The sequence below is a fragment of the Ceratotherium simum genome, chromosome 15 (genome assembly GCF_057802395.1).
Source record: "Ceratotherium simum simum isolate JZ-2026a chromosome 15, ASM5780239v1, whole genome shotgun sequence".
In the NCBI taxonomy this organism is placed as follows: Eukaryota; Metazoa; Chordata; class Mammalia; order Perissodactyla; family Rhinocerotidae; genus Ceratotherium; species Ceratotherium simum.
The window spans coordinates 24,780,707-24,795,756 of NC_141914.1; the positions used below are offsets into that span (position 1 = coordinate 24,780,707).

The window sequence follows — 15,050 nt, forward strand, 5'->3', positions numbered from 1 at the left end:
TAGCATTATGAGGTTACTATGGATATCCTTCCAGAATGTAACTGAACTAAACTGATGCTCAAGAAAAATTTTGAACTAAATGTGTAAATTAGGCTACTTACTATAAACAAGGACTACCTAAGTCATTCTGTTCCTTACTAAAACACAACCATAGAAGCCATTTATGCAGCACAGTGTTTGTTTTTAATTTCCAAGGTCTATCTGGGTAATCTACAACTGGTGGCAGGGAAAGAAAGAGAAGGCTGCAAAGATTGAACAAACAGCATGCACTGTGGTATCCTTTATTTAAAAATTGTGAGCTAACTACAGTCGTAGTGTTCTCATTTACCATTCTGATGGCATAATAAACTGAGAGAACATTAACACAATTTCAAGAAGGCATTAAAAACCTGTAAACAAACATACACACCACACATGCGCACGCACACGCGACACCCACACACATAAAGATTATAGTCTAACACAAAAGTGATGAAGAAAAGCTTTGAATGCTCTAAATCAAATTAAAAACCCTTTATTATAATAAACTGTGGCAATACTGTGGCTATTATGAAAAATATTGTAACTGTTTAAAAAGCAAAAAGGAAAAATACTGGCAATTTGAAAGTAGCAGCAAAAAGCAGATAAAAATAGAATGGAAGATAACAAAAGACTAAGTTATATCAAAATTCTAATGTTGATACTGTGTAGGATTGCACTGAAGTAATTTCAAATTGGTTCCCAAGGAACTACTAAGAAGTCCCTTGAAATATTAAATTGCTGTACTTTACAAACAGTGGAAAAGAAAAAAAGTATTTGGAATGTTACACACACACGCAGAGGAACTGTATTAGGCATATGAGTTATGGTCTCTGTTCATGACCTTCAAAAAGTTTTATAAAGAAAAATTTAAGTGCCAATGTAGTGAAAGTAAGTTAAAAATTCTTTAAGATGCAAATCTGAGTGCATTTATCAGGTCTAAGAATATATTTCACGGTTGGGGCAAGGCCTGACTGATGCACATTCGAGAAGAAAAACATCGTGGAACCCAGAAGGTAGGTAGAGTTCTCTGGAGAGTGTTTAGAATGAAGGTGTATTAAACTCAGACTATCTTGAAGGAGATTCCAAAGTACGTGGAGTTCTATAGCTCTTCATCAGTTGAAATCTGTTTCATAGTGGCCAATAAATAATTAAGACTAACTTTCAGCAAACTGGTTTTTCATACATTCAAACACAAAAATCTTTACCACACATGCAGAGCTGATATTCTATAACAGCACAAATATGAATCCTGGTTTAAGAAGAAAAGCACATTAGCAAGGATTTTTTTTTTCACGGTTCTTATAAAAAAATGTCTGAAGCTGCTAGACATCTGCAAAGAGGGGATAAGTTTAGATTTCCTACTGATTTTGGAAGAAAGGAGGTTCTATTTTCCTAAGGAAGCCCGAGTCATCCATGAGCAGGGGACCTGTCTTCAGAATCTAAGAAGCGTAATGTCCTTAGTGCTTAAACTCACGGCAAGTTCAGATCCAGAAAAGCTGGCAGGTAGAGTGGGGGAGGGAAATGAAAAGTTTGAATGTCTACAGTATACTTTGGAATAAAATGTGCCTCGTAAGTTAAAATGGCTCAACTGCCTTCAGAATGAAGTGCTGCAGGACTGGAGAGGACCTGGTGCTCTGGAGTCAGGAGCTGGGAGAGAGAGCCTCCATCTCCAGGGACCCTCTGGGCTGAGCTGTGGCTGCAGGGCCCAGAGCCCTGTTGTGGCCTTATTTTTCACGAGTGCTTTCAGTTGGGGAATGTATGACTTTGCCCAGTTAACTACTTCTTTTGGTTACTTGCTCTCTAAATTCAACTGGTCAGGCAAGTTACTGGTTCTTTCGTGAAATAAATCCAGCTGCACTGATATCTTAAGGTTCTAGCTAATTCAAATTAATGCCCATCAATAACGCTGCCAGGTATCAACTGCTGTTGCTGAAGAATCAACCCCCAGATGGCCTAACTAGATAATCTATCACACTAGGTGCTTTTACTATCTTGGATTTTTTGAGCTTTAGAGAAATAGTCTTTGTAACATGACTTAGAAACTGCGTCTCTCTGGCTTTGTTTCACTCTTCCTCTTCTTCCTCTTCCCCTTCTCCTTCTCCTTCCTCCATGGTTTCCACAATGAGCTCCGCTGTGCAGGTGGCTTCTCCAAGACTGTTGACAGCCTTGCAGGTGTACTTGGCGTCGTCATCCCCGCAAACATCGCTAATGATTAAAGAGCAGTTCCCATCCTCATCGTAGTCTATCTGGAAGTGGCGGGACTCCCTGATTGACTGGTCATCTTTGAACCAGACAACCTCAGGGTCTGGGTATCCTGCATCACAGGGAGAGAACACAAGTTGCAGAATCTGTTATTCAAAATTTCTTATCAATTCATGCAAGCAACCCTATACTACCTCTATTGATTAAGGGGGTAAAGAAAAAAAATTATGGTGTTAGCTTTTAGCATCTGCTTTGCTATTTACATCTGACTATGGGCATATATTATAAATATAAATATATGAAACCCCCAAATAAGGTATTCTACAGTCATCCCATTTCTCATTCACGTGGGGCTTGCACCACCTCCCACCTTCATACAGACAAAGACTACTACCTGGAACACCACCCCAACTCCAACTACACACCTAGGGCTAAATATCTTCTTGGATGAAAAGAAGATTTTTTATCTTGTATAAAAGTTGGACTTAAATAAATTTAAATAAAAAATAAGAGTCAGAATAACTGGGCACAAGGGATCTTTTGGGGGTGATGGAAATGTTCTAAACTTGAATTGCAGTAACAGTCGCACAACTGTATAAATTTATTAAAAATAATTGAGTTGTACATTTAAAATAGGTGTGTATTTTTATGGCATATAAATTATAACAATAAAATTGATAGCTCTATAAAACATAAGTTAGAGGAACTGATAATATTGCTAAGAAAAAAAGCAATATTTGTCTTAGTCTGATCCAAAGACAGATAATCTGCCTGTAATAACTGGAAATTCATCACGTCAATTAGGCCCATTTTATGCATTAGTCACGTTTCTGCAAAATTCAGCATTAAAAATATATACGAAATATACCTTTAAAAATATATAATAATTACAATTGACTTGTTCTTAACTTTTGGAGAAGTATTTTTACAGCAAAAAAATTGTAGCCCCAACCAGAATAAAAATTTACAAAAAAGAATTAAGCATCCTAATTCTTTTTAAGTAGAATTTTGTCTTTATCGAAACAGCATCCATATACTTTAATTTCTCCTCAGCACTCCAGTTGACATTATGCAAATACAAAGAAAATAATCCCCAAGAGAAAAGCAAGCACAAAGATGATAATCACTATGTTATAATAATTTTTAAAAAATAAAAAAAGGAAAAAGGAAAGAACCTCAGAAGACCCAAAGACAGTGGTGATGGAGAGAGGTACAAGCAGCGGCCCCAGAGCCTTCAGCAGAACCCCTAAGCTGGGCACTTCCACACTAGCCAAGGTAGCGCATCCACACTTTTTTTTAATTGAATGAAAAAAGAGAAGGATTATGGTAGGCATTTACAAGCCATCTTGGTAATATAATGACGCAGGAGAAAAATTGTTTTTTCATTCCTAACTTTGGGTTACTTTACCCAAAAGGCATTATCTGGTCATATTGCTGGAGAATCTTCCAGAGTGGGAGGCACAATTTGTTCTGACTGTGTCCCATGCTAGGCAGCCTGGGGAAAGTTGCTTCATGAACTTCTGTGCTTTATTCGGTCAGATTGAAATGGGAGATAACCCTCCATCTGGTTGGCACATGACAGTCACAGACTTGAAGAGGCCTGGGTTAAGATCTCAAAACGTCCCTTGAGCTCTAACAACTCAGGATTCTATAGCCATATTATTCCTGGCAGCAGAGGAGAAGTGTGGGGAGGATGCCCAAACTGAGTGGTTTGCCCAGATGCCTGGCTCCCAACTTCCCTGTGTGAAGTTACATAGCAGGCTCTTTCTCTGCACTCACCAATCCCACTACTTTCTCCTTGACTCCATGACATCTTTAAAAGACTTTCAAGGTTTCCCCCTTTTCACATATGTTGTCTCACAGAACCCCCAGAGCCACTCAGGGCATCAGACATCATATGACAGCTGAGGGCCCGAGGCTCAGAAGAGTCACATCACCGCCGAAGGTCACACAGCCCGCTGATGCGCAGCAGAGCCACTGACTCCACATCCTATGCCCTTCGTGCCAACCTTCCTTTGAGGGCTTCTTGTGGCCAATTCATAGGCTTCCCAGAAGCTCATTTCACTAAACATGTTCCATAGCCAAACAGGTCCATGATAAACCACTTTTAACTGGGATCTAGTGGCTGATGTAAGTAGGTGCGATATCAAATGTGCCCCAGGTAAGTCCCTCAAAGGCACTAACCTCCAGTGGGTGGGAGTGGGGGCAGGGGGCCAACTCCTCCTGACCCAGTTTCCCTCACAGCCTGGCTGTTCCTAATTGCTCTCGGGCTGCCCAGAACCAACATCTTGCCCAGGGCACACAGTAGGGGCACAGGCAGCCATACCCCTTTTGTAGTAAAGGGAAGAACAGCCATGACTTACCTTCAATCTTGCAGTCAAATCTAGCAGCGCTCCCCTCCACAACTTCTAAATCACGAATGGTCTTAGAGAAATAGGGCTTTACATGGGGCTTTTCCTCAGCAACAGCCTCAAGGAAAGCTTGGGAGACATCTTCTAGAAGACAGGGAAGAGGATGTGGTTATTTCTTCATTCCTGGTTCTCTCCTCTTCGCTAGTTTAAAAAAGCTGACTTTTTTTTTTTAAGTTGCTATCATTTAGCAAATAACGCAGTTTAGAGGACTGAATCATAAGCACACCTCTCTCGGGGACAGGCTGGCCTGCTGCCAAATTGTTTTGGCAGAAGAGAGAACTGTGACCAAACTGGGGAAATGTTTGGACTCCCCCCTTCCCTTATGCTGACACATTGAAGAAGGAAATAATCTTTAAAAAGGATTTTTGGCTGCATTTCATGCTGTTTCAGGATTCAGTTGAGGGCATCTCAGAAGGACGAACCACACAGCCTTCCTGGTCTCTGTAGCCCCGTTGCCCTCCTCAGTAGGAGCCAGGTCCTAGAGGCATCTTCGACTGGCCAGCAGTCCTATCGTCCACACTTTTATACTCCTTTCCTTTGTATGACTGTGGACCAGGGTTTGGGATTGGTCCAGGGAAAAGCCATAACTTGGAGGGGCTCCTGTATCTTCTCCCGCCCCTTCAGGCTATTCTGGGTCATCTGGGGAGTGGCAGGAGTGGATCAGAGGGATCAGGCCCATGTGCTACAGACCCTGTCCCTGGCTGTATCAGAGCAACCCAGCAAGCAGCCTCACCAATTACCCTGCCTTTGTGCACAAAAGGGATCTAGACTCAGCTTCTCACCTTTGGATACCAAAAGCCCCGGGCAGAGGGAGGTAGAGGGGTGTCTCTGGCCAAATGAGGCATCTCAAGAAGATAAGGGCCAGACGCTGCCTGCATCTGAAGCAGGAAGAAGCCAAGGCCTTCACTGAGGAAGTGGACGGATGGGGTGGCCTCTCAAGGACAGTGGGCAAGTAACTAACCCTACTGGTGGTCTCCAGCCGGGGCCCCGCCAGTCAGAGTCCACCCAGTTCAAATGGCATGTTTTAGCGTCACGAAAAACACCAAACGAATGCGGACCGTATGAGTTAATTTTTGTTTAAAACACAGTAAAAAAATGGAAGAGTATTTTTTAAAAGTACACGACTATATAGGTGATTTTTATTTTGTTTGCCTATCAACATACAAGTATCACTTTTGTAATGAGAAGAAAGGAAGCTTTTAACAAAGCCTTTGCTAATTCTTATGTAAAATACAGGGAAAAGAATAGCAGAGATCATCTAGCTCTATTAGACAAATATTAACTTTCCCTCTGAATATAGTTAAACCCAAGGTTAAACAATTAAAGAGTAATTACTAGACTTCGTAACTGTTGTCAGGGCAACCTAGAAGTAGTTCTGAATTTTATTCTTTAGGTTGTATTATGAAAAAACAAAAAACAAAAATCCTCCCCAACACCTCAAAATGCCCTTCCATCCCCCAACCCTTCCCTTTTCACCAACTGGTTGGAGAAAGTCTTCCTGGAGCTCCTTACCTTCGGATTCTAGTTTTTCTGCGTTGAGCGGGCTGGTTGGTGACCCTGATGAGGATTTCCTGCCACTGAGCCCTGAGATCATTGCCATAGAGGACAGTCTTCCAATGGCTCTCACAGCATTGCCCGTTTTCTGGAAAAGAGACACTGGAGTTGGACTCAGGCGGCGTCCCTGGATCCAGTTGGGCAGCGGGGCTTGGGGAGAAAAGCCCAGCCCAGGAGAAGCAGCTGTCCCTGACACAAGGGCCTCCCGAGCGCTGAGGTTCTGCCAGAGGAGTGAGCCCAACCTTGCTCTGCTCAGCACTATCAGCGTGTCAGAAGATGTTCGCAGAATGGAATGGGGCCTGGAACCAATGTGTGCGTTAATGTGACTAAACAAGGTCAACATGAGACAAAAACCCTTTTCATACTGTGCTTCAACTCCCATAAAAGGGATAGTTTATATAAAGCAACTGCAGGCTGAGACAGCTCCAAAGACTTATTGCTGACGGGGCCCAGTGGGGCTGTTTCTCGTAAAACAATGCTAGCGATAGGATTTTAATTGGTCAAGAGGATAGTTACTACAGATCCCACAGGTCCTGATGCAAAAAAAAAAAATGTGCATTCTATTGACCTTGGGCAAGTCGATTAACCTCTCTGGGCTTCAGTTTCCTTTTCTGTATAAGGAGGCGGGTGGACAAGATGATGTCCAAGGTCTCATTTAGTTCTGTTTATGATTCAGATACTTAAGAGATTTTGGGAAACACTCTGGCTGGCCCCAGCACGACTCTGTGAATGCACAGAGAAGTTCTGGAGGGGTGTTCTTCCCTGATGGACACTCAGGCACCAAAAAGAAGCACCCAAAGAAATGAAAAGCAATGACTCTTCGCTTTTCTGAGACGAGGCACCCCGGGAGAGGACAGAACTTCTGCTGAAAAGGATGCCAGAACTCGAGATGAACATTTTCTTGGCATTGTAAAAATTCTACCAAGCATAGGATTTAGGTCAAGAAATCCTCAATAACATACACGTGTGACTATGTCTCTCACCTTTAAGTAAAGTTTCTCACCCCTTTTCTAAGGTCAATGGCATGACTAAGGTAAGAAACTGAGGCATAACCAACTCTTTCCGCCCCTGCACCCACGGCATCTTTTCAGGCATCCAGATGCTGTGTATCCAGAGAGCAGATGTTGTCACCACAGCCTGGCTGCTGAGAGAGGAGGGAAGAGCCTGTACATAGGCAAGTGGCTAGCACTTACCCATTGGACCTCAAACTGTGCTAGCTAAGCCAATTTCCTCCTCAATTAACTTCATATGCTCAAGCATTTCAGTAAAGCCTCACCATTTTGGACTATCTGGAAAGCCAGGATGCTTCAGTAAAAAGATTTTTTTGAAAGTAAAGAATTTCAGGGCATTAAGGAATCACACAAAAAAGTGTGTGCGTGTGTGTGTGGTTTAAGCAGAGACTTACTGCTGTGACCATAATCACTTTTCTGACATGTCACATGCCATCCTGGTTGCAGACTATTTTCAAGCACCTTGGACAGACATTCCCTCTTGCTCTGTCCTCTGGCCATCCGCCCTCTTGCATATATACTGTTTGGTGTGGTTATGCTTCTGGCCCTCTGTCACCATGGTGAAGCTGGGTCACTCTGAGCAGAACCCAGGAAGCCGCAGATGGAGGTGATTGGGGGGTAGGAAGACAAGAGATGACAATTGACCAACTTAACTGTGTGCAGAGGGACTGTGGCCCTGCAGAGAACACCGCTGCAGACTGGGACCACGGGGAAATCTTGCATGCTCTTCTGGGAGAGGCTGTTACTGGTGACATCAATGATCTGTTTGTTGTGCTAGCTAGAGTGTGGAGCCATCCAGCCTTTCCCGTGGGAGCTTACCCTGACCTCAGGAAGGGGTAAGAGGTGGTGCTAGCCCCAGCAGCCCTCCCTACGGAGTTGACGTCAGACCAGACTATGTCCCAATCAGCCAAACTCTCAGACTCAGCCCTTCTCAGCTCTTGATTCCCTTTATCCAATACAGATTGGTTTGCCCTGGGCCAGGAGTCTCTAAACTCAGAGGGTTCATTACCAACAACTGACAGTTTAGTTCTCTAACCTGATTACTGTGTGACCTTGTGCAAGTCAGTTCCCCTCTCTGGGCCTCATGTCCTTGGACCAGAAGATTTGAAGCTACCTGCAGCTCTAGTCTTCTACAGAAAGACTATGATTCATACACGCAAATGTGTAGCAGGGAACACTCCCTTGATCCCATGGGCCCCTAATTCCAAACACCTGGATTGTGACTGACCAAGATTATCTTCACTTGTTTGGTGTGGAATGATGAAGTCTTTCCTCTTCTATTAACAAAATGACAAATATGAAGTTATCAGAACACGGCAAATAAAAAAGTTACAATATTTCAGAGGAGGCAGCAAATACACATTAACAAACAAATAGACCACACAGAGGGGCAAATTTTCCATCAGATGGAGTGATACCGCATACAATCTCTAAAACAGGAGGAAACATAAGAAGTGCTTAGTAAGGAAAATCTTACAAATAATCTACATCAGAATTCAACCTTTGGAAACTGATTTATGAAAAAAAATTGGTAGAGAAGTTATTTGTCAGAACCGAAAAGAAATCTATCCATATGCTCTAGTGTTCCAGGTTCACGCTTTCGAGCTGAAAGTTGATTGCTGCTTTACTGACCAAGACTTCTGGAAATTTTTAGAACATCAAGAAAGACAGTTTCAATTCTCTATTTCCCACCCTTGTTTTCGGGAAGCCTTTTTCTTGTTTGAGGGCAATGGCCAAGGCTGGGCTCCTGTGTTCCAGGTGGGCAGTGTCTGTACTGGCCTCCTTAATGCAGCATAGACTCCCCTCCCGGGAGAGCTAGTGAGGATGACTAACCAGCCCAGTTTGCCCAGGACTGAGGGTTTTTCAGTGCTAAAACGGAGACAGTCTCTGGTAAACCAGGGCAGGCTGGTCACCCTGGAGCCAGCCAGCCGTCTTAGACACTATGTATATACCAACAGCCCCAAGACCACAATTTCCCTTGAGAAACGCGTATCCAAATGGGATGGCCAAGAATACTCTGTGCTATATCGAGTCGAAAGCTTTCTTCCCTATGGCCCTTTGTCCATACTGCTGGGGTCTTCGTGGTTCCCGGGAAATAAAGACAGCTGCCATGGGCCTCCAATTCCTAGTCCTTTGCTTCCAGTTTTGCAGGCAAAAGTCCCATTATTCTGCTCAACTAACCCACCCTCAATGCTACTATCACCACCATATCTTTTTAGAATTCTTTTATATAAATAAAAAGACCTACCTTCTTTCAGAATAACTTCATTATAAGATCAGTAATGTGATTAGTCATCGATATATTGCCTTGCAATGTAGGGATTTGTTCTCATGTTACTTCCTTCCTCCTGGGCCTCTTACGAAAACCACACCAGAACGATAATAAGGAACCGTCTCTTGTGCAGCTGTGGAGAGTTCTGGGCCACCTGTGCCTGCCCTGGCCCTTTGTCCACCACTGTCCACCCCATTCTATTCCACTCCACCCCCCGGCCACGCCCCACCACACAGAACCTCGGCTGCTCTGAGAGGGAACCCCCTACTCCAGCGGGGCTAAGGTCCTGGTATCTGGAGTTAAAAATGTGGAAAACATTTTCCTAAGGAAGAAATGTAACACAAGATGATCAGACGCAGCTGGGCTATTACCAGGGAAATGATGCTTCAGGGACATTATGTCTCAAATGGGATTTTGTAGACAACTTTTATGTGTAATTTTGTGCAACCTAACCACTGTTTTTGTGGCAAAACCATTTCCAAATGCTGCTACTTATATTAAAATATGAAATTAAGGTTTCCTCTCTGAATTCTACCTTTTTCTTTCCCCTCTCACTTCCAGAAAACCTTATGGCTAATAACACTGTAAGCAACCAGAAAAAAATTTAAGTGATTAAAATATCAGCACAAATTATGGTTCCCTGACCCATCTGACTAAAAAATTCCATTTATTTCCTCTCTCATGTCCTTATCTCTCCTCTGTGCCTGTCCCCTGGGTTAAGGCTCTTCCTGGCTTTGGTTCACCAGCAGATGTGCCGTTGCTCCCGGAAAGCCTGAAGTGATAAGGCTGCCCCTTAACCCACAGCCCCGTCCAAGCAAAACCCAGTGAGACTCGCCGCTCTGAGGACCACCCCACCCCACATACCAGCTATTTCTCCAGAAATCCCGCTATTTCTTTGAGATCTACTGGCCATAAGATCATTAATAAAGCCAACCTTTGATTTTATGGGCCCCCCCCCCTTTTTTTTTAAGAATTTGTAACTCTGATTTCATTGGATCCTAATGGCACCAGAGGGTAAGGTAAACAGCACAGGTGTTCCACCTCACCTGGTACTTGAGGGAGGCCAATCCACCTAGCCTCCACCACACAGGGAGCTAACCAAGAACTGACTCCTGCTGTGGGGGGTTCTGGCTAAGATGTACAGGGGATGGTGGTCCCTTACACCCAAACATCCAAAGCCCCTCGTTCACCTCTGCTCCGTCTCTCCACCTTTGTGTGAAGTTGTACTTTTCAAGGGAACTGTGGTGTAGCCATCCTGTGTGGCAAATTACCAGTGTCCCACTTACCCCTATAACAGTGATTTCCTTCTTCTCTGCCACATAGGCAAGGTCTAAATGCCCCAGGACCCCTGACTGCCTAGCTAAAAGATTCTGCTCCTGCCAGGCCGGCAAAACCAGGGTAAGGTGTGGTCCCCACCTCTGTGCCTTTTCCTCCATCTGTGCTGTTATCCCCTCTTCTCGGTGTTCCAGCCCATTTTTATGACCAATTTCAAACTCCAGCCCTGGCAGCATTTCCTCACATCCACATCCCACTCTGGTGTGCCTGGCTCCATTCTCCTGTCCACACTCACATATATGGGTATGAGAGCTATACTGATAGTTTATCATTCTTGGTGTGCGTTATGTCCTTTTATGTCTATTGGCTTCAGTTCCCCATCACACTATACATTCTTGAGTATAGAAAACATGGACCCTCTAGTGGCCCAGGAATTTTATATACCAATAGTGATAGTAAAAGTAATAAAACAGATGATGATAAGTTCTCTATGGTTTGGGGTGATCATTTTATCCATCTGCTAATAGTCGGACGTAATTCTGTGTCCTTGTTAAGATTTGTTAAGACTGTGTGCTCTGGAACCAGGCTCTGGGTTTGAATCCTGACTTTCCCACTTATTTGGTACGTGACCCTGGGTGACTTTCCTAACCTTTTTCTGCCTCAGTTTGTCTGAAAAGCGGGGGTAATAATAGTACCTGCCTCCTAGGAGTAAAAGATTTAATGCATACAAAGTGCGTTGAATGTTCCCTGACACATGGCCAGCCCTCCACACGTTAGCTACTGGTGTCATTTTTTTCACATTTACTATGTACCAGGCAATGTGCTAAAGGCCAGATGAAGATTATCTCATATAATTCTCATAACACTGCTGTGATGGTGGTACCATGATTATCCCCACCATAGAGATGAGAAAATGAAGGCACGGCAAGGTTAAGTCACTTGCCCAAGGGCATGTGGCTAGTAACATACAATCTCCCTAGAGGGTGAGGACTGTGTTTCTCTTTGTACATCATGTGCCCTCCTCCTTCATCGTAAGGAAATGTAAGACCATCACACCACCTTTAAGGAGATTGCGTTCTCCAGGGTTGCCAAATAGTCCTAAAGGTAACATTGTTCCCTAGCCACGAGGACATGAAATGTCAGTCTCCGCCCCAGACTATTTCAGAAACAAATTTAAACATTTTTGGAGTGAGGCCAGAGCAAGCTTGGAATGAGGGTGGCTTGAACAAAGCAAATATGAGGGCCAACATCCCAGTCCAAAGGGACCACCTCATTACCTGCCATTTCCTTCTTGCCATGTACTTCTTCATCCGGTCCTTGGAGAGCTTCTTGGCCTCCATGTTCTTGGTGTCTTTCGTTAGCCATGGATGCTGAAGGCACTGGGTGCAGTCCAGGCGGTTTCTGATGGAGGCAAAGATCAGAGGATTTCTGAGCAGGAGGGGACCTCAGAGACTGGTGGTCAGATCAGAAATGGGAGGTCACCTGTCCCCCGTCACACAGGGCAGACTCCAGGGCTCTCTACTCCCAGTCCATCCACCGAGATCAGGGTCACTGTGTCCCTGGCCTTTTCCCTCTCTTGGTCTGGGTTACTCTGATTAGACCCAGAACAGGTTGGTGTTAAGAAGACCTAACCACCAAGTAGACAACTGGAGTCTCATGACCTGCCCCTGGGGTCTAGGAAGGGTAAGTGCTGGAGGACAGACAAGTCTGGGAATGGCTGGCACCATATTCCAGGGTGGGGTCATTCTGCTGGTCACATGGGGTTTGGGTTTGGGGTTGTAGAGGCCTAATCCTTCTGCCTCCCTGGATAGTGAAATATTAGGCCCAAGTCTCCAAGGACCACTGAACTCTTATGTCTTACGGTGTGGTTGAGTATCAGGTTTCTCCTGTTAGAACTGAGGTATGTCCTACATACAACCTATGAATTATGACAACCTTAGAACTGCGCTGAGACTCATTTAATCTTTCTGAAAGCTCTGGGAGTCTAGAAATACTTCAGGGCCATCACCTTAATTGTAATAGGACTAAGAAAGCCCAAAGAACCATAAGCGAACATATGTAGAAAACTGAGTATAGGAAAATTTGCTAAGTATAGCAAAATGTAGTGATCTTTAGATAAAGGGATTATGGATTATTTAAATTTTCTTATATTCAAATTTTCTACAATTTACATGTATTAATTACATAATAGAAAAACATTTTAAAAACTGCTGATAGATGGAGATTTCTGGCTGAAGAGATGCTGAGTTTAAGAGCTTATGAACATCTAGTGTCTTGACCTATTTGAAATTAGTTCTTTGTTGAGTCCATTTTACGAGCATAGAGGGGTCAACACAGCTCATTACTGAATTAATTCAAGGTCAAAATAGGGTATATACACAATACGTCATTTACCAAGTCTTCGGTGAATGAAGCTTGGTTAACAAAAGCAATCTTTGGACCAGAGTTATTAGGAAGGAGGTCTGCATCTCCCTGAGGCACCTTTGGAGTGTGGATCCCTCACACCCGAAGGGAATCTAGACCCCCCACAACATCCAGATTTTCCTTAGGTCATACCTCCTTTGGATACAAAGACTGTGACAGCAAAATGTGAAAAAGACCTCCCTGTCAAGGAGTGTAGAATGTAGCCTCTGGAGGAGTTTGGCCCTGAGACGGCTAAAAAGGACTGAGAGGAGGGTACGTAATCAGAAAATCAGACAGAACCATTCTAAGAGACCCTCCAGCATTGCTCCTTTAGCAACTGTGCTCTTCTGTCCCAAACAGGATTTCTCCCAGAGGTGAGCAAGATGACCGGCAGCCTCGGGGGTTTCTGGGGGCCAGGCAGACAGGGCAGAATCTAGGCCACAAAGTCACCTGGCGAATGCAGAGCCTCCTGCCTGCCCATGGAGTTAGGCTGCTCCTCCCCTTCTCATCATCTGGCATGCCACCTATTTCAACATCACCTTTCCAGAGCAAAGCTCATAACTGCTCCCTATTGCCAAATACGACTCTGTGGGGCCCTTGGAGCCAGGCCCTGCCTCACCTGGCCACCTGTTTACAGAGCGGGTGAGGAGCCCAAGAGGCCAGCCGCTCGTACCTGCTCCTATCCCATTACTCCCTTCCCCTGGGGCAGGCCAGCTCTCCCTACACACGCACAGCACCTCACCTGCTTTAATTTAGCTGGTCCCCCTCACCAAGAGAGTCCTCACCGGTGAATTCTGCCAAGCCACAACCAAGACCCCCTCCAACCTCACCTCCTCTGCTCAGTCTCCTCTACAACTCCAACCTCCATTCTTCTCTCACTGACATACTTACTGAGTGCCTTGTGAGTCTGACCTTTCCCCACAGCCTTAGGCCATCTACATGCCTGAACACATCGGCCTCCCACTGTTCGTGACTGTTTTATATATTCATCCACTGACCAGGCAACCGAAGAAGGCAGAGGTGGGGAACCTCACAGTCTGCACTGCCATGGGGGGACAGAGATGGAGCTGGGAGAGGGCTGAGCCCGGTGCTCTGGGATCACAGCCTAACTTTGGCCAGCGGTAGAGGCTACCTGGCCATATTCAGGCAGGTAGTTCTTAAATAACTTAGATACGAAAAAAACACCAAGCCAGAATAGTCTGGGGACATGATCAGGACACACAAATAGGATACTTCCTGTGCAACCCCTGAAGAGGGGCTGAGGTTTCAGCAGGGCTTCTACGGGCCACAGCTGGACATGGAAAATAAAAGGGGCCGTCATTATTCATACACAACAAGCTGCCCCTCGCCCTGTAACACTCTGTCAAGCGTTGCTCTTCAAGTGAGGTTTCTGTGCTTCTAAAGACGAGGAGAGTGTCTGACACCAGGGAGCTGGGGCACAGGAAGACCCCTCCCCACCCCATTCCTAATGCCCACCCTCCCCAATCAGGTGAGGAGGGACCCACGACAGGCAAAGGAAATCCCTGCTTCCAGACGCCAGTCCAGAGAGTGGGGGGAGCTGAAAAGACTGAAATCTCAGCTCATTACTTCATATCTTTCTTCAGCAAATTGCTGATAAAATCCTTGGCATCATCGGAGATCTCATCGAACGCCTCGTCGTCAAAGTCCCAGGTGGCTGAGGTGACGTTGGCTAAGGTTTCGTTATCGTTGTCACCCATGAAGGGGGAAAGTCCACTGACCCTGGGAGATAAGAGCAGGAGAGCAGGTGAATGGGGCGGTTGTACGGAGCCCAGGGTGGGACGGTCCCCCCGAGTGAGTGCTGAGGTCAAAGGTGAAGGCTGACAAAGCTCCGCACCCCCAAACGCCCTCACGCCTGCTTCTCCTCCCACCAAGGAAAGAAGA

At 45.0% G+C, this 15,050-nt stretch overlaps 1 protein-coding gene across 1 annotated transcript in view; it reads right to left on the minus strand.

Moving 5' to 3' along the window:
- Positions 1-267: 267 nt before the first annotated feature.
- MYLK (myosin light chain kinase) overlaps positions 268-15,050 on the minus strand; it is a 264,120-nt gene continuing 249,337 nt past the window's right edge. The window contains exons 28-32 of the mRNA XM_087439713.1: positions 14,736-14,888; positions 12,023-12,146; positions 6,147-6,276; positions 4,587-4,718; positions 268-2,335 (exon numbers count right to left, since the gene is read on the minus strand). Coding sequence (XP_087295839.1) covers positions 2,085-2,335; positions 4,587-4,718; positions 6,147-6,276; positions 12,023-12,146; positions 14,736-14,888 — 790 coding nt within the window. The 3' untranslated portion in view covers positions 268-2,084. The remainder of the gene's footprint in view (positions 2,336-4,586; positions 4,719-6,146; positions 6,277-12,022; positions 12,147-14,735; positions 14,889-15,050) is intronic.